This window comes from Nicotiana sylvestris, chromosome 8 (genome assembly GCF_000393655.2).
Source record: "Nicotiana sylvestris chromosome 8, ASM39365v2, whole genome shotgun sequence".
In the NCBI taxonomy this organism is placed as follows: Eukaryota; Viridiplantae; Streptophyta; class Magnoliopsida; order Solanales; family Solanaceae; genus Nicotiana; species Nicotiana sylvestris.
This window is the reverse complement of record NC_091064.1, coordinates 83,395,787-83,420,150: the sequence shown is the minus strand read 5'-3', so window position 1 is coordinate 83,420,150 and position 24,364 is coordinate 83,395,787. Positions and strand designations below refer to the sequence as shown.

At 38.5% G+C, this 24,364-nt stretch overlaps 3 protein-coding genes across 3 annotated transcripts; 1 reads left to right on the top strand and 2 right to left on the bottom strand.

Moving 5' to 3' along the window:
* Positions 1–1,625: 1,625 nt before the first annotated feature.
* LOC138875302 (uncharacterized) lies at positions 1,626–4,097 on the bottom strand. The gene is made up of 3 exons (XM_070154125.1): positions 3,376–4,097; positions 2,664–3,033; positions 1,626–2,165 (listed from the first exon to the last, which is right to left on the bottom strand). Exons 1-3 carry the CDS (start codon positions 4,095–4,097, stop codon positions 1,626–1,628), a joined length of 1,632 nt encoding a protein of 543 aa, XP_070010226.1.
* An 8,809-nt stretch (positions 4,098–12,906) lies between these two features.
* Positions 12,907–13,616, top strand: LOC138875301 (peroxisomal and mitochondrial division factor 2-like). The gene is made up of 2 exons (XM_070154124.1): positions 12,907–13,090; positions 13,162–13,616. The coding sequence occupies exons 1-2, from the start codon at positions 12,907–12,909 to the stop codon at positions 13,614–13,616; spliced, it is 639 nt and encodes a 212-aa protein (XP_070010225.1).
* Positions 13,617–18,623: 5,007 nt separating this feature from the next.
* LOC104228387 (E3 ubiquitin-protein ligase ORTHRUS 2-like) lies at positions 18,624–23,809 on the bottom strand. Its single transcript, XM_009780843.2, has 9 exons — positions 23,251–23,809; positions 21,727–22,259; positions 21,190–21,315; positions 20,555–20,654; positions 20,404–20,465; positions 20,208–20,310; positions 19,823–19,967; positions 19,443–19,657; positions 18,624–19,249 (listed from the first exon to the last, which is right to left on the bottom strand). The coding sequence occupies exons 1-9, from the start codon at positions 23,704–23,706 to the stop codon at positions 18,929–18,931; spliced, it is 2,061 nt and encodes a 686-aa protein (XP_009779145.1). The 5' UTR covers positions 23,707–23,809; the 3' UTR covers positions 18,624–18,928.
* Positions 23,810–24,364: the final 555 nt, after the last annotated feature.

Genomic DNA, 24,364 nt, shown 5'->3' with positions numbered 1-24,364 from the left:
ATAATGTACCGCAGAACTTCTTCTCGCAAAAATTCCAAGGGGATTATGAGCATAATATGCGGCCCGCATATTGATTATGCGATCGGTTAATTGGCCGCATAGTTGACCTCAAATTAACCATCAAATTGCCTGACTCTGCGGCGACTATACGGTCCACATATCTATTATGCGAGTGCATAATGGACCGTAGAAACGCACTTTTTTGGAAAACATAATTCCTTAACTTTTTAATGCACAAATCAATCCAAAGGGTTCGAACCGTGCCAACCCTTTGTGTTACAAATTTCTAGCATATATTCCTAATTTGGCACTACGAGCTTTCGAGCTTTTGAGTAGAAATTTCAAGGGGCCTTACATCCTCACCCACTTAAGATCATTCATCCTCGAATGAGGATCAAGGTTCATTTATTAGCAATCTTTGTGAAACCTCAACTTTTCACAACATGAAACATATCAACAGCCCCAAATTTGGCTAACTCCTTAAATTTTTCGAAAATTTCACCTGAGTTTCCTTTGTAACTAGGCCTATCCACCTGTCAGAGAGCCCCAGGAACATATCCTAACAGCATATACATGTTCCATAGACAAAACACAACCTGTACAACACCAACCATGGCCATATAGGAAACATATAACTAAGACAGAACAGTTTTACATCGATCAAATCAAAAGATAAGAGTTCATAGGGACCTAATGCATAAAAAGCTATTACATGGACATACAAACAAATGTGGGTACTTCTTTCTCATTTCTTCCTCAGTTTCCCAAGTGGCTTCCTCAACCTGCTGGTTTCGCCATAACACTTTTACGTAGGCAATTTCCTTATTTCTCTATTTTCGGACTTGCCTGTCAAGAATGGCAACTGGAATTTCTTAATATGACAGTTCCTCATTAACCTCAATAGTTTCAACTGGCACAATAGTGGATGGATATCCCACTACCTTCTTCAACATAGACACATGGAAGACTGGGTGTACCAATGACATCTCGGGTGGCAGCTCAAGCTTGTACGCCACCTGACCAATCCTCTGAATGATTCTGTACGGTTTGACATATCTCGGACTCAAATTTCCTTTCTTCCCAAACCACATGATACCCTTCATGGGGGAAACCTTCAAAAATACCCATTCATCCTCTTTGAACTCCAAATCTCTGCGACAAACGTTCGAATAAGACTTTTAGCGACTTTGAGCAGTTTACAACCTCTCCTTAATAATCTTGACTTTCTTCATAGCCTGATGCACGAGGTCTGGTCCTATCAATTCTGCTTCTCCAACCTCAAACCACCCAATGGGAGACCTACATCTCCAACCATACAACGCCTCAAATGGTGCCATCTGGATACTAGCATGGAAGTTGTTGTGATAAGCAAATTCTATGAGTGGCAAATGGTCATCCGAGCTACCTTTGAAATCAAGAGTACAAGTACGCAACATGTCCTCAAGTGTCTGAATAATCCGTTCTGCTTACCCGTCGGTTTGAGGATGAAAAGTTGTGCTAAGATTTACCTGCGTACCCAAACCTTGCTAAAATGTCTTCCAAAAGTTGGTTGTGAACTAAGCCCCTCGATCTGAAATGATTGAGACTGGAGTGCCATGCAATCTGACTATTTCTTTGATATACAACTAAGCATATTGTTCCGATGTGTCGGTAGATTTAATTGGCAAGAAGTTCGCTAATTTCGTGAGTCGATCTACTATTACCCAAATTGAGTTGAACTTGCGTGGAGTGTGCGGTAACCCTACCACAAAATTTATGTCGATCATCTCCCATTTCCACATTAGAATTTCTTTTCTTTGGGCCAATCCACCAGGCCGTTGATGTTCGGCCTTCACTTGCTGGCAGTTCGGACCTTTTGCCACAAAGTCCGCCACATACTTTTTCATGTTATTCCACAAATAAACTTCCTTGAGATCATGATACATTTTTGTAGAACCTGGGTGCACGGAATACCTGGAAGTGTGAGCTTCTGCCATGATCCTTTCCTGAAGACCGTCAATATCTAGAACACATAGGCAGCCTTGGTATCGTAGGGTACCATCATCCATGCCAAAGGAAAAAGTTGTGGTCTTGTGTCTATGAACACCATCTTTAAGTTGTGCTAACAATAGATCGCTAAATTGCTTATCCTTTACCTCCTCCACAAGCGATGATTCAACCTTATTCTGCACAATTACTCCTCTTTCAGTAGAGTCCACAAGGCGAACTCCCAAACTAGCCAACTAGTGAACCTTCCTGGCCAACGGCCTTTGATATGCCTCCAAATGAGCCAAACTTCCCATGGAATTTCGACTAAGAGCATCCGCCACAACATTAGCCTTTGCCGGGTGATAGAGAATATCAATGTCATAGTCCTTGAGTAACTCTAGCCATCTTCTTTGTCTCAGATTCAACTCCTTCTACTTGAAAACACATTGAAGGCTCTTGTGGTCCGTAAATACATCCACATGAACCCCATACAAATAATGTTGCCAAATCTTTAGCGCAAACACCACTGCCGCCAGCTCTAAGTCATTGGTTGGATAGTTCTTTTCATGATTCTTGAGTTGGCTAGAAGCGTAGACTATAACCTTGCCGTGTTGCATTAACACACACCAAAGCCCAATCCTTGGAGCATCACAATACACCACAAATCCCTATGTACCCTCTGGCAAGGCTAATACCGGTGTTGTAGTCAGTCTTGATTTCAATTCTTGGAAACTCTTTTCACAAGCATCGAACCATTGGAATTTAACTGCCTTCCGTGTCAATTTAGTCAATGGAGAGGCAAGAGTAGAAAACCCCTCCACAAATCTCCTATAGTACCCAACCAAACCTAAGAAACTTCGAATATCTATTGGAGTGGTAGGCCTAGGCCAATTCTTCACTGCTGCAATCTTTTGACGATCATCGTAAATTCCTTCCCCGGAGATGACATGACCCAAGAACGCAACAGATTCAAGCCAAAATTCACATTTTGAAAACTTTGCATATAGTTGATATTGCTGAAGAGTCTGTAGAACTGCCCTGAGATGATTAGCATGGTCCTCCCGACTTCGGGAATACACAAGAATATCATCAATGAACAGTATCACAAAGGAGTCTAGAAAAGGCTTCAAGACTCGATTCATAAGATCCATGAAAGCTGCTAGGGCATTTGTGAGCCCAAAAGACATCACCATAAATTCAAAGTGCCTATACCGAGTCCTGAAAGCTATTTTTGGAATATCCTACTCCCTTATCTTCAATTGATGATACCCGAACCGCAAGTCAATTTTTGAGAAACACGTAGCACCTTGCAATTGATCAAACAGGTCATCTATCCTTGGTAAAGGATATTTATTTTTGATTGTGACTTTGTTGAGTTGCCGATAGTCAATACACATCCGTAGCGACCCATCTTTCTTTTCTAGCAAATCCTTCAGTTGTTCCTTTAGCTCCTTCAATTCTACCGGTGCCATTCTGTAAGGTGGAATTGATATAGGTTGCGTTCCCGACATCACGTCAATCCCAAAATCAATCTCCCTGTCTGGTAGAATCCTAGGGAGCTCATCTGGAAAGATAACTGAAAATTCATTCACAACTGGTACGGACTCAAGGCTAGGTGCCTCGACATCAGTACCCGTAACCCGAACTAAATGATAGATACACCCCTTCTTGATCATCTTTATAGCCTTAAGGTAAGAAATTAACCAACCTTTATGCACTACATTATCTCCCTTCCATTCAACAACGGGCTCATTAGGAAACTCAAGCCTGATAGTTCTAGTCCGACAATCAAGTTTGGCAAAACATGAATAAAGCCAATCTATTCCCATTATCACATCAAAATCGAACTTCCCCAATTCAACAAGATAGGCCATGGTATCCCTACCATGCACCATGACGACACAACCTCTATAAACTCGAGCAACCGTAATAGACTCACGAACCAGAGTTGATACCGAGAATATTTCATGAAGCTGATCTGGTTCTATCCCAAATTTTGTAGCAATAAAAAGGGTAACATAGGACAAGGTGGAACCGATGTCAATAAGTGCATACACATCATAAGATTGGACAGTCGGAATACCTGTAACAACATCTAGAGAAGCCTCTACAGTCTGGTGACCACTCATAGCATAGAACCAGCTGGGTCCTTTTAAACTCTGCGCACTACCCCTAGCTGCACCATGCCCTGCGGGTGCTGGGGTACCTCAAGCTAGAGAGGGGGCTGAGGATAGAACTACCCCTAGTTTCACCATAGAACTTTGCGCACCACCCCTAGCTGCACCATAGAACTACCCCTTACAAAAATTCCAAGGGATTATGCGATGACTATGCGGCCCGCATATTGATTATGCGATCGCATAATTGGCCGCATAGTTGACCTCAAATTAACCATCAAACTGTCTAACTCTGCGGCGACTATGCGGTCCACATAGCTATTATGTGATCGCATAAGGGACTGCATAAACACACTTTTCTAGAAAATATTATTCCTTAGCTTTTTTAATGCACATATCAATCCAAAGGGTCCGAACCGTGGCGAGCTTGTGAGCCGCGAAGAATTTTACGAATTTCTAACACATGGTCCTAACTTGGCAGTACGAGATGTCGGGTTTTTTAGTATAAATTTTCACGGCGCCTCACATTTTGTCACTACCCAAACCGATGGGCTGCGACGGATGCCTAAGTACTATCTGTCAAACACCCCTAAGCATGCGTCTAAGATATGAACTTGAATAGCATCTGCTGCATTACGAAAATAACATATGTGAAGGAAACCTGTCATCAAGGCATACATACGTATACATGCAAAATATAGTGGTCGAGCCGGCAAGGTTGTTATAGATAACTATGCATCGAAAACTGAAAGCCAACAAGGCGACATACAACCTAACTAGACATATTGTCTACAGACCTCTAATAGAAACATAACTGTACAAAGACGGGACTGAGCCACATTATACCCATGTACCTATATATATATATATACAAACGTATCATACCAAAATCAAAGCAGCTCCGGATTAAGTGGGGCACACCAACTCTCGCTGATCAGGGATCCTAAGAAGGAGGACCGTCAGCTTGCCTACCTGTGCCTGCGGGCATGAAAAATAGGCCCTGTGAAATAGGGCATCAGTACTAAAAATGTACTTAGAACCTCGATCCTCGACTTTGTCGTTATTGGAAAAGAAGGACTTGGTCGATCGGCATTGGAGTTTGATTAAACCTCAGAAATGTTGAGGTCGATATAATCGGATGAGGTGGCTGAGGGTGAACTCGAGCCCGGCCTTTTCGGTGAAGAACCTCATCATTATTACGATCCGCCAAAAGGACAGATGAATTTGGCCCAGGGTTACTTGATATCTTCGGCAGAATTCAAGCACGATCAGGTCGAGGGGACCCAACGTAAAGGGGTATGTATACACACTCAGGAACCCCTCTACGTAAGTTGTAATGTCCTCCCCACAAGAAGGTATTTGCAGAACGACCTTCTCTTCCCAATACACTCTCTCCTCACAGCATCGAGGTGTCTTTCCTCAATTGACCTAATGTATCTCGATGCACGCTCTCGATGGCCGGGGACGTCGAGAGGTTTCTCGACTATAAAATCCTTATTTAAGGAAAATCTACCCAGTACGATTTCCTGAAGCGTTGGCGGCTTACCACTGGCCAGACGGGAAGTAGAAGTGGAGTTTCCTTCTTTCTGAGGAACGGACTTGGAAATTTTTGCCATCGGTTCTTTAGAAGAAGAGGGAAAAAATGAATAAACCGGTAAGGTTTTGAGTCAATACAGCGGAGGAACTGGTGGTGAAAAGAAAAGTATAGAGGAGAATAGATGGTGCAAAGTGGAAAAGTCCTTAATAAGAAGAGAAAAACAAGTATATATAGAGGAAGGTGGTGACGGTTCATTAATATTGATGGTCGACCGGCTCTAACGTGCATTTAATGCTTTTGGGGAAGAGAACTGACGGGACGCTTTGGTCATTTCAACGTTTACGTCATAAGAGTGATGCCATCATAAAGGACTTCGGAAATTCAAATCGTTTCATATCATTTCATTCTAAGAAATGCGGGGACTAACTTTATACGGTCTAAATCGGAGAGCTCGATTTTAAATACTTGATCATACCCCGGGTTCGAGTTCGGAAGCTCGGAGTAAGAATCGAGCCTGGCCGAGATGTGTGCACCTCGACAAGCAAATCGGAGACCCGCCATAATCTGCCACGAGGAAAGTATAATTTCGATGACACTCAAGAAAGAGCAGGAATTTCTCAAGGACACATGGGTCAGGGTATAAATTAAGGGATAAGATTTGTACGAAATAGTACAAGTCCGTACTCGGTTGTTATACAGTTGTACCAATATAATTTTTTATCATAATTGTAAATGTACCATATTAGGGTTTTCCCCCTCTATATAAAGGGGACCCCAATCTTTTTAAAAGGCATCTGATACACAGCAATAGAATATTCTACTCTGCTTTTCTTGTTTACTGTGCTCCATAATTGTTCTTCAGCTTTATTGTTTCTTCTTTATTGTTCATACTATTTTTGCTCTTAACCTACCTTGAGGTCCCCGAGATAATCGAGCTCGAGGTCTCCATTGTTCTAACAACACTGGTTTGGTTCATCAATTCTTCTTACTTAAAACGAATATTACTTGTATCTTCACTAGTATTAGAATAAATCACATATCTTTAAAACCACAAATCACCTTTAATTATTAGTCACATTTTTCGAGGTAAACAAACATCAAGCCCCAAACTCTCTTTGCCCTTATGCCAGATTTAACATTATGAAATTTAAGATGACAAATATATAAAACACAAGCAGTAGTACAAATAAAACCAAACTTCATGAATCTTGTAAGATCTAAAGCACAAACCCACTCATAACGTCGTAACAAAAATACATCTAACAGATTAATACAAAAATTTAAACATGGCCGCAATAAAAATGTAACGCACAAATGAATCAAGCTATACAAAAAAGAAAGAAAAAGAACGAAAGAAAGAAAAAAAACCACTTATTTCTAAGTCTCATTAATCCAATCAGTGAACTTCATTTTGAAGCTTCCAATTTTAATTACTAAGGATGACATGAAACTATTCAGAAAAATGATACAACTTAAAATATAACTTACAAACCACATGAACATGTATTTGAATAACAGAACAACATTCATGAAAGATAGTGTGGATTCATTCACGTAAATACAACAAAAAAAAAAATGATAAAGATTTAAAGCACAAAGATTAGAATGAACCTTAAAGATAAAAACTTTTCCAACAATTTCTTTGGATCTGAAACAAACTCGGACCGGAAGCTTCGCTCGCAACGAGAACTTGAATGGTATTTCGTGTTTTAATGAGAAATCCAAACACGGACCCCAACCTCTCAACTCAAGTTTGTTGGACTTATACAGCGGCTGGCTGGCGGCTGATTTTCAAAGCAAAAAGAAGATGAGTCGCAGTGGATAAAAGGGACGAAAGTAGAGTTTTATGGGCTAAAGAAGAAAAACAATGCAGCCGCTGCTCTATTTCTACTACTGCGCAGCTTTTAGACCTCGAGCTTTAGGATTTTTTGCTTTCTTTTTCCCCTCTTCTTTTCTGTTCAAAGTATCTCCTTTTCAAAATATTGGACTCCCGTTTTTGTGTGAATGTGTGTATTATATATAAATGTGCGGGTTAATGGTGAGATGAGCGGAGGGAGTGGGAAGTGAGGGTTAGAGGGTTCTGCATTATGTATGTATAATGTGTGTGCGCAATGTAAGTAAGACGTGAGGGGTTGAGGGGAAGGGACGTGAATATATAGGAAGAAACTAAGATTAAGAGAAATTTTTTGTTTTGCTTATTTTGTTACTTTTTCTTTTCTTTTTGTTAGTTGATTTTTTTTTTTATTTTTTTTTTACTTTCTTTCTTTTTTTTTTTGTTTAAATGAAGAAAAAATGAAAGTAAAATGCATAACTAAAAATATTAATCAGCTACTTTTAGACTTAGATATTATATACATAAGAAAACTAAACATTTACATTATAGTTTAAATTATACTAAGAAAAATACTATAGCTTATATTTAAAATTAGAAGAAACCAAATATATATACATATTCTTTTTTTAAAAAAATTCTGTTTAAAAATACGAACAAAAGTTATACTCTAAGAATGTGAATATTTTTTGTAATTTTTAATTTTCTTAAATGAAACCTATTAAGAGAAAGATAAAAGTTTAAAACAGCAAAATTATACTTAAAAGAAATATTTACACTAATAGTGTAGAACTCGAGTGTGGTCAAAAATTAGTTGTTCACAGCCACTCATGCTCATGTGACTGATTTGGTGCGTGGGTGACAAAGTGCCCCTTTTGCTTCCTTTTTGTCCCCCAAGTCAAGGGTTCGATCCCCATAAAAAAAAATTAATTAATTCCTTGTATAATTAATAAATAAATAAATTTTCAATTCCCATGCCGTTTTTAATTAACAACAGATCTCTACGACCTTTCCTTCTTTCCAATTTAACAAACAAACACGTATTTTTACTTCTTCTTTTTTTAAATTCTCTTTTGCCCACGTCTTTTTTAATTTTCTTCTCTTACAGCTTGTTTGTTTACCCATTGTATTGTATCGTATTGTTACTTTAAATATAATATTTATTTTGATTGTTACTTAAATGTTATTGTATCGTATCGTTAAATCCGTCGTTACAAAACGACGAAATGTGTCACTTTATGTAACGATCGATTTGGTGTGGTCGCGTCATTACCTTGTCTTTTTCTCTCAATCTCACCCTTTATTATTGTTAAATTATTCTCTTTATCATTTACCCTACCTTTTTATATAGTAATTTTATGCTGTATTATAATTTTCTTTATAATATTGCAAGTTTATTCTTCATATTGCTGGTGCACGATACCATGAAACGATGGCAAACGACACAATTTATCCAAACATTATATTTATCAAACGATATAGTACAATACAATATAATACGATATGATACATTATGAAACGATGTGTAACAACCATCCAAACAAGCTGTTAATCATTCTTTTGAGAACAAAAACTTTGAATCCCTAAAACAAAGTACTTGTGACTCGCCTCTTTCGGCTCTGAGGCTCTCAATGGATTCAAACAGCAAAACTCTCAGCTCAATTAAGCGTTACCTTTAAAAAAATTGAATGATTCTTTAGTTTACTATATAGAGCATGAGATATTTAATGATGTAAGTAATGATGCTATTATTGACAGTTTTCAAGGTATGAAAACTCGTCGAAGAAAATTGTAAAGTGGATGATATTTTTTGCGAATATAGTATTAATATAGTTTGCTTGTCAACTTCCATAAAATTTGACATTATAATGGAACCAAACATCTATCTTATAATGGAACCAAACATCTATCTTAAAGATAATAGTGCAGCCATGTTCTTAAAATCCTAGATACGCCTCTGCTAGTAGACCTTAGTTTGTCTTATGGTTAACTTAACTAAACATGGTATAAGCACCCAGTAAGGGCATAGGCGGATATAAGATTTAAACTTTATGGGTTCAGCCTTTAAACAACAACAACAACAACAACAATAACAACAACAACTACCCAGTAAAATCTCACAAAGTGGGGTCTGGGGAGGGTTGGTGGCACTTTCTTGTCACACAAGACTCCAGATGCAAGCCTCCATTTCATCCAGCCCGCCCCTATATGGTGAGTGACGTCCTCGTCGATCTCTTTGTCCCCATGAATTATCGACCCAAGGTACTTGAAGCTATCTCTCTTGGTGATGACCTGTGATCCAAGCCTCACGTCCCTGCCTACTTCCCTTGACTCAGCGCTAAACTTGCACTCCAGGTACTCTATCTTATACTTGCTCAATTTGAAACCCTTAGACTCGAGAGTCTGTCTCCAAACCTCCAATCTCTTGTTAACATCGACCCTCGTCTCATCAATTAGAATTATGTCATCACCAAATAACATGCACCATGGCACATCTGTTTAACCAAAAAATGAAATTTTAGTCAAAGCTAGAATTTAGAAGAACACGGGTTACTGATAATCAAAAGAGTGTATAAAAGGAAGTAATTTAGGTAGCAAGAGAGTAATCAAGAGAAAAATAAGTAAAACAAAGCTTATATCAATAGTATTTCGTGTCCCCACAATTGATCAGATATCTCCCTTTTATAGATATCTTGGAGATATACGTTTTGCCCAAATCATAATGAGGTTATTATGAGTAATTAAAGACATTTAATGTTACGTTACATAATCATTATATTCAATACAAATTCTCTAACATATTCTACATTTAATGCCTATTAAATGCCGTATCTGCACTCTTTTCTATTGTCAGATTCATTCCTTTTGATTCTCGGACATAAATGACTTAGATAGGTACGGGTGCTGGGTTATTTGTATTCCTGCCTGTGCCTCTTCCTCTGTCATTTGCTCGTATCTGTTGCAACTCGTGCCTCTTGGCTAGTTGTAATTCTTTGACCATTTGACCAGTCTACATGTTTCGACACGTATTCGACACGTCACCTTTATATTTAAATACAATTTTTCCCAATACAGATAGTCCCCCCACTTTCCATTTATTCATCAGTTGAATATTTGGGAAGTGGATTTCATTAAAAGGGAATTTTTGTCACCATTAATGCTATGACAAAATTGACGTTTCAATTGTCGCTTCCATTTAATACTCCGTACACGTGTCTTTTTTCCATTGGTTCTGCAGTTTTGCAGCCCTTTTCAAGGCTTTTTACGGCTCCACTATTCACGAAGTGCCAGTTATCATTATTATGGTCCTTCCATCACTGCACTTTTACCTTTGGCGGTGGCGTATTAATATAAATATAACTTCTTTCCTTGTCTTTTACCACATAAAGCTTATTGAACACTTAATTCCTCACATTATTCTTCTTCGCCATGGCTTCACCAAATCCTAACCCTAGGAGAGTTCCCATTGTTAATACCTTCCCTAATGCCCTCATTAGATATAGAAGGGGAGGTAGACTTCGTAGCTTAGGGTCTACTCGCGGTGGTGGTTCGTCTATACCTTCTCCTAGTTCTGGTCCTTCTTCTAGAACCAGAGGTTCCCTTTCTCACAGATCTTCTTCTAGGGATAAAGAACCTTCTGAACCATTACGTGAACCTTTAGTAGAGGAGATAGTCCCTACAGAATTATCTTTTTACCATGATAAGGAATCTCTTAGAAACTAGGTTTCCGCCTTAGATCGTGCTGACGCTTACCCCACTCAAATTACAGAAGTTTTGACTCCTGTAGTTCGCAAAGACTACCATTGGAGTAATGATTTTTCCATTATTATCCCTAATCCAAATCAGAGAATTACTTCTTACTTGACTGAGTTCTCTTTTGTTTACACATACCCTTTCACTTTAGGGTTCAAACCAGCTATTGACCCAGTTATTCTTGAATTTTGTCGTTTCTTTATTGTCTGTTTGGGTCAAATTGGCCCAATCATATGGAGGGTTGTTGCATGTTTGAGGCATTTAACCAATTTGGCTGGCGTTTCCTTTACTTTCCCTCACCTGATTCATCTTTACTCCCCTAGACTTTTCCGTAATGGCGTTTTTACCCTAGTAGCCAGGAGTAAGAGGGTTTTAGTGAGCCCTGAAGATGACAAAGACCGTGGCTGGTACGCTCGATTTGTTGCTGCCCCCACTGTTGGTTTAGCGGGTGAGAATAGCGTTCCCTTCCCTGTGAAGTGGAATTTTGCACGTAAGTCTTTTATCCATATCGTACCTTTTTCCTTCAAGTTTATCAACTTCTCTAATTTTTTTTTTTAGCAACCATGGGAGTGGTGGAAAGTATTCCCAATTTTCGTGGTTGGGTAGATAAATTGCTGAAGGTCGTACCAATAGATGGGAGGTCTTGGAAAACACTTTCTAACCGTTACGGTTGGAAAGTAAAGACTCATGGTAAGAGTTTTTATTTCATCTTTCACGCATGTATATATATTTCTTTATGGTTCTAACTTCCATCCTTCTTTTTATCAGGATTTTCTATTCGAGGAGTTACTGCTGAAGCAGTTGTGGCCTCTCGTGTCTCTTCGGGAACCCGTACTCCTTCGGGAATTCGTATCTCTTTAGAAAGAGCCCGAGAAATAGTCTTGGGTTCTTCTTCTGCAAAATGGAAAACTGTTGAAGAAGAAGACTCTAAAGAAGAGGAAGATGGGGGTTCCCTGGTGACGAGGCCACGAGCTAGAAGACACATCGTCTCTGATGACGAAGCTGAAGTTTCCCCTCATCTTTCTGTTCCTCTTACCGAACCTGTTGAAACCCCATAATTCCTGACGATGACGTCACTCCCCATGATACCCATGAATCTATTGATCAACTTTTCTTCAGTGGTTTTGGCAGTGGAAGTTTAGGGCCTATTTTAGATGAAATACCCTTATCTTCTTTCTCAACTCCCGTGCTTGTGATTCCTTCCTTACCAGCCCTAGCTGTTTCTGTTCATTCCTCTATTGTTTTCACTTCCTCTACCGCTCCTCCTTCGACAACTCCCCCTCATATCGTTCACCATACGGAAGCGGGCTCTTCAAGTAGAAGTGTCGCTATGAGGAGGGTAACCATTGAAGTTCCTACTGATAGCAGCCTTTTAAGGAAGTCAGGTCAGGCAGATGTATGGCTGAAACCTTTAATCGGTCTAATTGAAAAAGCAAAGCTGGAGAGCCATAGTTCTCTGACTCTAATGAATGATACCGTGCATGTCACTTTGAAGGTACTTTACTTCTCTCCCTTCTTTACCTTATAAAATTTTTTTATCTTTGGGATTCTTATATTCTTATTTCCCTTCCCCTTTTTTTAGGCCAATCTTATCGGCACAGAAATGATGAACAGAATCCCTCTCTTGGAGAAGGTAGCACGTGATTCTCAGTTGGAGGCGATCAATTGGAAGGATAAAATTTGAGAGTGCACAAATTGATATGGAAGATTTACAAGAAGGCAAGAGTACCCTAGAACAGCAGGTGCGGGCTTTAACTTCAAAGTTAGCGGTTGCAAAAGCTTCCTCAAGCCAAGCAGAAAAAGACAAAGAACGTCTCGAATCTTCCTTCTCAGAGCGACTATCTAAGGCCAGCGAAGAGAACAGAGAGTTGAAGGCTCTTTTGAGTCAAAAGAAGTTTACGCTGGGGAGCTCGTGCAAAGCTTAACTCAAGCATAAGAAAACCTTCGAGTCTCAGATGATAAGGTTCGTGCTTTAGAGAGCTCCCATGCCTCTCTTCAAGCTTCTTACAACTACGCATTGGCTGAAAATGAAGAGCTAAAGAATGAGATTGTTGATTGGGAAAAGGATTTTGAGACCCTTGAAGAAAAATCTGCTATTGAGGTAAGCTGGGCATTTTTGAATTCACGTCGAGATACCCTAATTGAAGCTGGCCAAAAAAACTTCAACCTGGAGTCGGAGTTAGCTAAGATTAATGAAACCATTGAAAAAGCTCAGCAAACTCAGGACTTCTCTTCTCCCGTGGTTGAAGCTCCCGTGAATGTTGAAGTTGATACAGGTATCCCAACTCTTTCAAGCCCAATCGAGCATGTTGTTACAAGCCAAGTTGAAACCGCATATGTTGATGCACCTGCCCAAATTGAGCCCGCTGCTATTGATATTCTTGCTTCAGTTCCACAAACTTTTCAGTAACCAGTTTTAATCATTTGAATGATTTTGTTCTTGTTTTTATTTTGGAAAATTGTAATCAAACCCTTAGCTTTATTTGAGGGTTGATTTTGGAAACGCAAGTCCCCAAGTCTTTTATGGAGCAATCTGTATAAACAATTTCATAGTTTTATGACTAAGTCCGAGCTTAATTCTACATTTTTTACATATTAATAAGTTTTTCATGTTATTATCTTAAACTTCTATTTGCTTTATTCTTGCCTTTATTTTTAAGGACTTACAGAATAATTTGCATTTTTGTTTTTCGAAAATGCTTCTGTTAACCTCATGACTAATTAATTTAAACATGAGTTTTATAAAAAAGGGCCATTTTATACTTTGATACTTAATGAAGAAGACGTCTCAACTTCATAATGTTGTTGTCATACGATAAAAGAAATAGGAACACACATGTTTCTTTGAAATAACTTTGACTAGTTTTGAATAATACTTTACATATATTTGAATTACATTTATAACTTTCTCGTAACTGTTTTTCTTGTAACAGATTTTTTCAAAAGAAGAATAATAGACATGGGGTTTTTTCTTATAACCCGTTTTAGTACATAGCCTTTACTCTAACTATAGTGAGGTTTTTCTTTGGCCTTAGCTCGTGTCTTCATCTCGTGACCTTATGACTTTTACTCTGCACTTGACTCTTTTAGGCTTGACTTTTCTTAATCTTTTTTGCTTTCTTTATACACATATCTGTGTATATTATGTAGTCCCCAAGTGTTTGAGTGTTGAAGTATGAAGCCTTGAGCACTTGATAGATTCTCTCATTTGGTCCTTTTCCTGAAAAGGAAAAACATACGGGACTCGAAGATGGGATTTTAGATGAAGACTGCTTAACCCGTATGAATTTCTATTAGAATAATTGTAACCCTAGGCCAGGAATTTTAGGTTATTTCGTGTGCCTTACAGGTTGTGACTCATCATTTAGTACGGGTTAGCTTTTTGCCTATCATCTAAAATCGTTAGTAAAATTTTAACAATTCAAAAATTAAATTTGAAATAGTGATACCTGATCGTGGGTATTTCTTAGAAATAGTGTCTCTTCAAATGAACAGCATTCCAATGTGAAGGTAGTATCTTGCCATACATTGCCTCCAACTCATATGCTCCCTTGCCTGCAATATCACGAACTCTATAGGGTCCTTCCCATGTTGGACTTAATTTACCCGCGTCAGCTACCTTTGTGGATTGAAAAACCTTTTTAAGCACGAAGTCCCCCACTTTGAAGAATCTGAGGCGTGCTTTTCGGTTGTAATATCGTTCTATGACTTGGCTTTGTGCTGCCATTCTTATCAATGCAGCTTCTCTCCTCCCCTCGAGTAAATCTAGATTGACCCGCATCTCCTCGTCATTAGATTATTTTGTTGCTTGTGTGAACCGCGTACTTGGTTCCCCTATCTCAACTGGAATTAAAGCCTCAGCTCCATAAACCAATGAAAACGGTGTTTCTCCTGTAATTGTTTTTGCAGTTGTGCGATATGCCCATAAAACTCCAGGTAACACTTTAGGCCAGTTACCTTTTGATACCTCTAATCGTTTCTTTAAATTATTGATAATAACCTTGTTCGTTGATTCTGCTTGCCCATTACCCTCCGGGTGATAAGGTATTGACGTAATCCTTTTAATTTGCCAACTTTGAAAGAATTCCGTGATTTGAGCTCCAATAAATTGAGGGTCATTATCACACACGATCTCCTTTGGTACACCGAATTGGCATATGATATTCCGCCAAAGAAAATCTTTGACTTCCTTTTCTCGCACCTGTTTAAATGCTCCTGCCTCCACCCATTTAGTAAAATAATCAGTGAGTACGAGCAGAAACTTTACCTGTCCTTTTGCTTATGGTAATAGACCCACAATATCCATTCCCATTTCATAAATGGCCATGGGGCAATGACCGGGTGTACTTGAGTGGTAATCGATCTCTTTGTCCCCCTAAATCATCGACCCAAGGTACTTGAAGCTATCTCTCTTGGGGATGACCTGTGATCCAAGCCTCACGTCCCTGCCTACTTCTCTTGACTCAGCGCTAAACTTGCACTCCAGGTACTCTGTCTTAGACTTGCTCAATTTGAAACCCTTAGACTCGAGAGTCTGTCTCCAAACCTCCCGACCCTCGTCTCATCAATTAGAATTATGTCATCAGCAAATAACATACACCATGGCACATCTGTTTAACCAAAAAATGAAATTTTAGTCAAAGCTAGAATTTAGAAGAACACGGGTTACTGATAATCAAAAGAGTGTATAAAAGGAAGTAATTTAGGTAGCAAGAGAGTAATCAAGAGAAAAATAAGTAAACCAAAGTTTATATCAATAGTATTTCGTGTCCCCACAATTGATCAGATATCTCCCTTTTATAGATATCTTGGAGATATACGTTTTGCCCAAATCATAATGAGGTTATTATGAGTAATTAAAGACATTTAATGCTACGTTACATAATCATTATATTCAATACAAATTCTCTAACGTATTCTACATTTAATGCCTATTAAATGTCGTATCTGCACTCTTTTCTATTGTCAGATTCATTCCTTTTGATTCTCGGACATAAATGACTTAGATAGGTACGGGTGCTGGGTTATTTGTATTCCTGCCCGTGCCTCTTCCTCTGCCATTTGCTCGTATCTGTTGCAACTCGTGCCTCTTGGCTAGTTGTAATTCTTTGACCATTTGACCAGTCTACATGTTTCGACACGTATTCGACACGTCACTTTATATTTAAATATATTTTTTCCCAATACAACATCCCCTTGAATATGGTGTGTCAATGCATCTATCACCAAGGCAAATAAGAACGGCTAAGCGCAGAGCTTTGGTGTAATCCCATAACAACGGGGAAATGCTCCGAGTCGCCTCCCACAGTCCTAACCTTAGTCTTAGCTCCATCATACATGTCCTTGATCGCTCTTATGTAGGCTACCGGCACGCCCTTTAAGATTCTTAATATTGGACCCGTTATATTTTTAAAGTTATGGGTTCATATCGTTGTTGCAATTTTAATAAATTTGTACGCATAAATTTATGCACGGTGTCAAAAGTTATGGGTTTAATTGAACAGGTTAGAATTACATCTACAACTGAATTTCCCTCTGTTTTAGCATGAATAAGTGCGGCCACGGTCAAATACAAATGCTCTCCTCCTTCATATGCGCTAGTAAAATGCAAGCATTTCTAGAAGAAGGCTAATACTGCCCGAGAGATCTCTTCCAATTAGCCACAACTTTGAGAGCTTGGATTAGGATTCGTATCACTGCAAAAGGTTTCTCTAAGTTTCTGTTCGTCTCCTCTAAAACTTTTACTGAAAGCTGTCTGTTTTGTCTTCCTAAGCAAGGAAGTATGTTTTTTTTCCTAGAAAGGTATATTCATTTCGCCAATGATCTTGTTCGCAATCCTTTTGCAATGTTGTGTGTATATATATATAACCTGTATACAGCTGTGCCTGCAATGAGAAATTTCGAATTTGTGCACATCTAACAGATCGAGAAAAATATTTTACCGAAGCTTTTTTTCTATCCTCGGTCGTAATTTGTTACCATGTGCAAATCCAGATCTACCAAAAGACAGACTGCATTGATTGATAAACGTGTCTTTCGTAGTTTAAACTGTCTGATTATGACATGCATATTAATGAAATTCTCAAATTTGCTGGTAGTTTTTTTTATACATATCAGGGTTGATAACAGCCGCTGCATTATTGGTCACTGCATTTTCTACACCCTTGCTTCCATTTTGAGCAGCTTGATCTAGAGAAATCTTGATTTATTTTTATGCAATCGGAGCTCGTGGATTTCCCTGTCCTTATATCTTATTTACATCTATGCAAAACCCAAATTAAGCGTACTCCCCAAGCTCTTTGGTTACTGGGTCTTTTGTGGACCATAGGCAACGTTTTCAACTCTTGCTCAAACAGCTGACCAGAGATTGGTTCAATATGCCCTCGAGAATCCAACAGGACTTATATTCATGGAAGGTAGCTAATTACATCTTAAATATGGTTTAGTAATGAGCTTAATTATATGACTTTGCTTTTTTGTTATCTTCAAAACAGGACATTGTTATTGGGATTAGAACTTAGTAAGGGTGTTCATTCGTCAGTACGGTATGATATTTAGACATTTCGATCTGGTATTTTCAGTATTCAATTCCTTAAAATGATATACCAATATCATACGTAATTAAATTTGTCATAATTTGGCTTTTCTCCTTTCGATTTATTCGGCTTGAATATTGACTAGTATATAGAGACAGACTATAATATTCTTAATTAAAGTACTCAAAACTACATTCTAGGCTCACCTGACGGCCGATAAAATCTCTGTCCAAAACTAGCAAGTATCAACTTAGAGGAAAATAAAAAAAGGTACATATAGGAATAAATTTGATCGTTGAAAATACCTTGTTACTTTTATTGTTGAACATAGAAAATACAACAAAGAGTAATCCACCAAATGCAACGGAGTAATATTTGGTGTCATCTTTCACTTCTTCGTAGAAATATACTAAGATCATAGAACTTAGAAGCTGGTGTCATCTTTCACTTCTTCTAGGGCTGGTAATATTTGGGGCTCTACTATTAAACGCTACTAGCTTTACACTCCCTTTTCTGACCCGTGCAATTGAAGCGACTACTTTAATTGTAGGAGAGTTGCAAAAGGTATCTCCAGTATTTAAGAGTAGAGAAATTCGAGTCCATACATTTTCACCTACGTTATTCAGTGCTGATATAGTATAGGCTTCAAGCTACTACCCTCTCTTGAACTTGTATAGTTATGAACCATTATTTCAAGAGCCTTGCTTGGTTCCAGCTACACCTTGCTGAATACATTTGTCAAAAATATTTAATTTATGCTCTCAAACTAGTAGGAAGACTCTACCTATTTAGAACTCTCTACCATTACCAAGGGCATGAATGCATAGCTTATTACTGTACCTGGACAATAAATGAATAACAGAAAGCCAGAACGCAAGAGATGCATAATCTCCAACATTTATGGTTGCAGTTCATAATTTCAATCTGCCCTCCAAAATGAGTACACTAAAACACCAAATAAAAAGCTTGCCATGCAAGGGCTAGGGGTAATGCAATTGAAATATGACAAATGCACCAAGGAGTTGTCATAGGTCCAACCAAAAATAAACCATAAATTATCCACAAGTAACATGTCAGCCAACTTGTTCAGAATCATCACTCAATGAAACCACCGTCCAATCCTAGTGCGCTTGCCAGCTGCCACCACTTTTCTTCTGCTTCGAAGACATGTTTGCTCCATCAAACCCTAAACTGAAAGTTCAGGTATGGCAGAATCAACTTCCCCAAGATTATGCACCACATCAGGTTTATCAAGGGACTTTTTAGGTGATACATCGTCAATATCACTGGACCTCTTCCTCTTGTTTGTCTGCTTGGTTTCAGTCTCAGTGATAGGCTTCGCACCTTCTTTATCATCCTCCACACATTTGTCAGTTTCAGCAGCTTCTTCAGTTGGAACCTCATCTTTTCCATCTGAGCCACCATCAACATCTTCATTCAATCCTGCATTTTCTTCCTCAATTTGGCGCTGCAATGATTCTATTACGTTCATCAACTCTCTATTAATCTGCCAACAAAACAACCTTCAGTGTAAGACTAAAACTTATACTCATAAGTACAAAAGTTTCTTGTTTCAACAAATACCATGGAATGATTAAGTTTTGCTTATGACATTAATATATCGACTACTGAGATAGTAATTAGTAATGATTGGATTTTGGAGCACCACAAAGTTGTCAGGTAAATTGTGAATTAGGTACCTGGGGGTTCTGGAGAAAATCAGATATATCAGTCGGGCATGACGGGCATTTCATTATATTTTTCTGCACTCGTAATGTCCGTCTGCCTTCACCCCTCTGTCTTGTAAAAGACTGTCCAGCAAAGGCACTTTCCAAACATGCCTTGCAGAAGTTATGAGCACATGGAGTGGTAAGTGGGAGATTCATCACTTCCCGGCAAATAAGACAGCTAAACTCTGCACCATCACATCATTTCATGGATATTGAGAATTAAATTGAAGACATTATGCAATCACTAACAATCAAAAGGAAACCTAAAATCAGATAATACCACATACGGCCTAGTTAAATCAGATTAGAAGGCAAAAGATATAATGGCTAGCATTGAATGAGAAGTATACCTTTCAAAAGCCTTTGCTTCACAGACACTGTATTTTTCTTTGATCTAACTTTCCTCACTTTTGTTCCATCATCATCATTTTGACATTGAATAGGTTTTCGACTATTAGGAGGAGCTTTTTTCCATATCCAACAACTCTTCTCCTCCTGTAAAACAGAAACCATATATTACAAACAGTGCCAACATTATTATAATGTATGCTTCACATACAACAAAGTTGATTTAAAAAATGTCACTGCATTTACAGAAAGAATGTAAATAGCCCAATTAAATTGGCAAAATTAATCACACAATCTGACAATCAGCATCCTTTAATGTTCTAAATTACCACACAGAAAAACTACTGCAGATTCTAAATATCATGCTACAATTATCTAGCTTCTCACATCATAATCCCAAGCCGGAGATCCCTTTCTTTCAGTCATATCTGTAGCACCATTTAGCTCTTTTACGGAAGGCAAGGCCCTAGGACGGTCCCCATGCTCATCACTGCCAATATAACAAGGTTAATTAAATAAAAGAAAATCCCAAAAAGAAGGGGATAGACATTTGCAAATAAGTAAAATTGCACAAATAAAAGACCTGGTCCATGGGGCAGGTTCATTATCACAGCGCACAAAAAGATATCGACACACTTTGAATCCCTGCACAAATGTCAAAGACACGTATATGATTGACATAGATGGAGAATCGGAGATACAGATGCATAAAGATTTGGACAAGAGTTTCACACTTGTTTTCCAGCTTTCCGCCAGCATTTTTCAATCCTGTAAACCCCGTCATATCGTACTCCCTTCTCTGGTGCATAAGAAGAACGCTTCTCCTTATGGGACCTATATATATAAGAAAAGGATAAAACTTGTGCATTTGAAATGCACCTCCAACATCAATGAAAAAGATCTGAGACGATGTAAATATTGGCAAATCCCACCAAATAGACTATTAGTAACTCAACTAGTGGATGCTGATAGAAATTATTTTGTTGACAAAGGTCAAGACATTTCAATAGCAGAAAGTTGGCATCCTGAAGCTAAGAAATAGATTGCAACATAGATCGCATAACAATTACCCTACTTGGTACTTCAAAAATTTAGAGAAAACAACAGCAATTGCACAGAATGTCAAGAACAATCACAAGTACATCAGCTATCATGCAAACTTGGTTGCTCTGACATGAAACTTAACATCTCTATGATACATAACATCACACTGTGGAAGTTAAATAAGCCAACTACATATACTTTATTGACCAACCCAAGAGTGCCTAACACAACAATAAATCAGCCAATTTCCAGTCAAAAGAAGGGATAGCAAGAATCATTTCAGTTATCTACATTTTTAATCAAAATGTTAAATGCACCAACTGACCTCACAACTCGGACAGGATAACCCTTGAGACAGCTGATACGTAAAGCTTCATTAAGCTTATCAAATTTCTGGTCAAATGATTGTAACTTGTTTGTTCGCTTGTTACCACTCAAGTCTCTTCCACCACTAGCCAAACAAATGAACATAAAACTACTTAGAAGGGTACCTCAGCAGAAACCAGCAGCACCAAAAGTTATCAGTGTAAATAAATAAACAAATGCAAAACCAAGCATTAATCTGGACTCACTTTTTAGTAAACAAAAGTCAAATTGATAACACTCATAAAGGGTTTTCAGAAATCAAAAGGAAGAATCCAGCTTAACCACAACTGATAGATACTTTACACGAGCATGGTGCTCAAAATACAAGAAACAACAGAGAATAGAAATTCAACACAGCAAATGCATCATAAGTGGAACATCATGCATAGAGTAAGTTTGAGAAAACGAGTTGCATGCAAGGTGAGCTAAGGGAAACAACAGAAGGTACATATATCAAACAAAAGATAAAAGACAAGCAACACAGACAAAACTTTACCTTCCAGTATAAAGAAACCATTCACCATGGTCCTCATCATCTTCGTATCCGCCAGAAAGTGCAACAGACTGGGCCCCATAATCTGACTGGCCAGCAATTCCAGCCACATGAGGGAAATGAGCCCCCCATTGCCGACACTCAAAACGATCCTCCCAAGTCTCACCAACTAAGACGCCCAAGTTGCGCTCTGGATCATTCTCTGCTGAAATTGGTCCAAAATGGTCACCAGGGATTGTGACAAAAATCTTCCCACTGCAAGCATTAGCCTTTCCAGACTTTTTTGCACGCTCAGTGGTGAAAGCTTTGTCAGGTCTATTTTGGTTGTGAATGAAATGGGCAACTTTTGAAGTCCCCCCAGAAGCACCAGATCGTAGTGTTCTTGCCATTCTTATGGCAATGACTAGAGCAGAGTTAATTCGAGGTTGGCTTGCCATTTTCGGCGGAATAGGGGTACGACAATTAGCACATGTGCTCTTCCGCTGCCCAATCCACTTTTGGAAACACTTCAAGCAAAAGTTATGACCACAAGGCGTCTGACATGGAAAAGATAATAGTAGTAAGATGGAGCTGTGTGAAGCCTCCAAATTAAATAACTATTCCTTCAAAAGGAAATGAGCATCTATCCAACAAAGGATCAAAGATCACTTGTAATCAAGTGATCAACCAAGTAGGTAAAATATTCCTAATGCCCATTCTATTGGGCTTGAGTGGTCCAAATCATGTATCTCATACAAACCTACCAATATTTTAGTACTCAAACATCATAGAAACAAAACAATTAAAAAGAAAATTAAAAAATAAAGCATGAGATACCACATACACAATTTATAGTAACAATGATTACTGGAACGGCAATAGACAGGGAAGGGCTAATCCATTAGTCATGGGCATCTATGCTTATTTACGCAAAGCTATTTATTGATGTCAATTTAGATATGTTCATTGGCATGCAAGTTATCTCACTGTCCATTTTCCCACTATTTCCTATTCATGAATTGTACTCTCTAACAGCACAGGGGAAGGAAACTTAATGACAACAAAAGAAGTGTGTGCATTTCGCAATCAAAGAAACCCTTGAACTCACCTCCATTCAACAAAGAAATTTCACATATGAACTCTTCTCAGGATCGGACACAACAATACAAGTAACATATATCTAGGAGGCATAAAGCAAGGACATTTCAGTAATTGAAATTAAGCATAAGGTTTTGAGTAACATTTATAAAATTAAAAAAAACAAGGTCTCTTCCTGTTCTTCTGATTAAGCATAAAACTTTATGAGTCCAAAACATAAGGTTCTTTGTGTTCCAAGTTACAGATGTGAACCTAGAAGGAAGTCATCTCGGGAGTGAAATTGAAATATTTCAGGCTAAGCATCTATGTGAGGCAACTTGCAATAATGGCAAATCAGGACTAGTATATCTTTAATACAAAAATGAGGAGAATGAAACTAAAACGTAAAATTGAAAAAGGAAAAAGGGGATAAAGCAAGGAAAGGACAAAAACATTGAAAAGGCGATATACCGTGACGGGTCTCTCCGGCAGTTGCATGCACATAGAGCAGTTCAAACTTCCATCGAGAATGTTGAGAACATCGTTGTCTGTATTGACAACCTCCAGATTACTGGCTTTAGCGCTTCCGCTCAAGAGCTCTTGTCGTTGCTTGGCCTTCTCTTGTTCGGTGAACGACGAGTCGGATTCTATGGCCCGAATGGCGGCGATCAAATCGCTGCCAGACGACGAGGAAGCCGCAGTAGCATTCTGTTTAACGGCGACCCGGGGGGCATCGGGAGGCAAAGAGCAATCAGGACACTCCCAGTTGACGGCGTCGGCCATGGAATTGGGAGGAGCAGAGAGGCAGGTGACGTGCCAGGGAGTGGCACAAGTCTTACAGAGGAGGGATTCATTCTCCGATGGCTTCGTTTTGCACACCATACAGACGCCATCGCCGTCGCATGGGAGGTCGCTATCGTGCGCCATCGGAGTGGTTGAGGACAGCAAATATGAGGTAAAGTTTAGGGGGAAATAAAGCCAATGAAGTAGAGTGAGAATGAAAGAGGGCGTGAGAAAAGAGAAGAGACGATTGGCGATTTTAAATAGGGAGAGAGGAAGTGGACTATTGCCCAATGGACGCGGGGAGATGTTTTTCGATTAAAAAAATTGGTGTGAAAATTTAGGCCAAATTTTCAAATTTTGGTATTCCCTCTATTTTCGTGTGGATCTATAAATGGCAAACTACTTATTTAATTTCTCTATAAGAAATTTCCTTAAATTTTATCTATAAATCTAGGCTCAAATATTAAAATCTGCAAATTAATTAAACTTCTTCCATTTATCACTGCATTTATTTTAAGAACTTAACCACAAACAAATCAAGGTGTCACTTTTCCATATTGACCTTTCTAATTCTATTAATTTTTTTGTATTTTTTACATGTCGTTATACATTTCAATTACGATGGAACCATGTCAAAATATATTGTGTTATTTCCCTTAGAACTTGATGCAGCAACTAGCGAAGCTTGGCAAGTGTATTGTTTGACTCAAAAGATATTGAAACCTTTTTGAATAAATCAATCAAAGAAAATGAAGGGTAAATCTTAACTAAGTATAATAATCTCTAGAACAAAAGATATGCA

Coding starts and splice junctions, on each gene's coding strand:
- LOC104228387 (XM_009780843.2), bottom strand. CDS start 23,706: ATGGCGCACGATAGCGACCTCCCATGCGACGGCGATGGCGTCTGTATG. Junction 20,311..20,403: donor GAACCTGCCCCATGGACCAG/GTCTTTTATTTG, acceptor TTATATTGGCAG/TGATGAGCATGGGGACCGTC. Junction 19,968..20,207: donor CTCCGGCTTGGGATTATGAT/GTGAGAAGCTAG, acceptor TCTGTTTTACAG/GAGGAGAAGAGTTGTTGGAT.
- LOC138875302 (XM_070154125.1), bottom strand. CDS start 4,097: ATGAGTGGTCACCAGACTGTAGAGGCTTCTCTAGATGTTGTTACAGGT. Junction 3,034..3,375: donor TTGCTAGAAAAGAAAGATGG/GTCGCTACGGAT, acceptor GTATTCCCGAAG/TCGGGAGGACCATGCTAATC. Junction 2,166..2,663: donor CAAGACTGACTACAACACCG/GTATTAGCCTTG, acceptor GTAATTGTGCAG/AATAAGGTTGAATCATCGCT.
- LOC138875301 (XM_070154124.1), top strand. CDS start 12,907: ATGGAAGATTTACAAGAAGGCAAGAGTACCCTAGAACAGCAGGTGCGG. Junction 13,091..13,161: donor AGAGTTGAAGGCTCTTTTGA/GTCAAAAGAAGT, acceptor TTCGAGTCTCAG/ATGATAAGGTTCGTGCTTTA.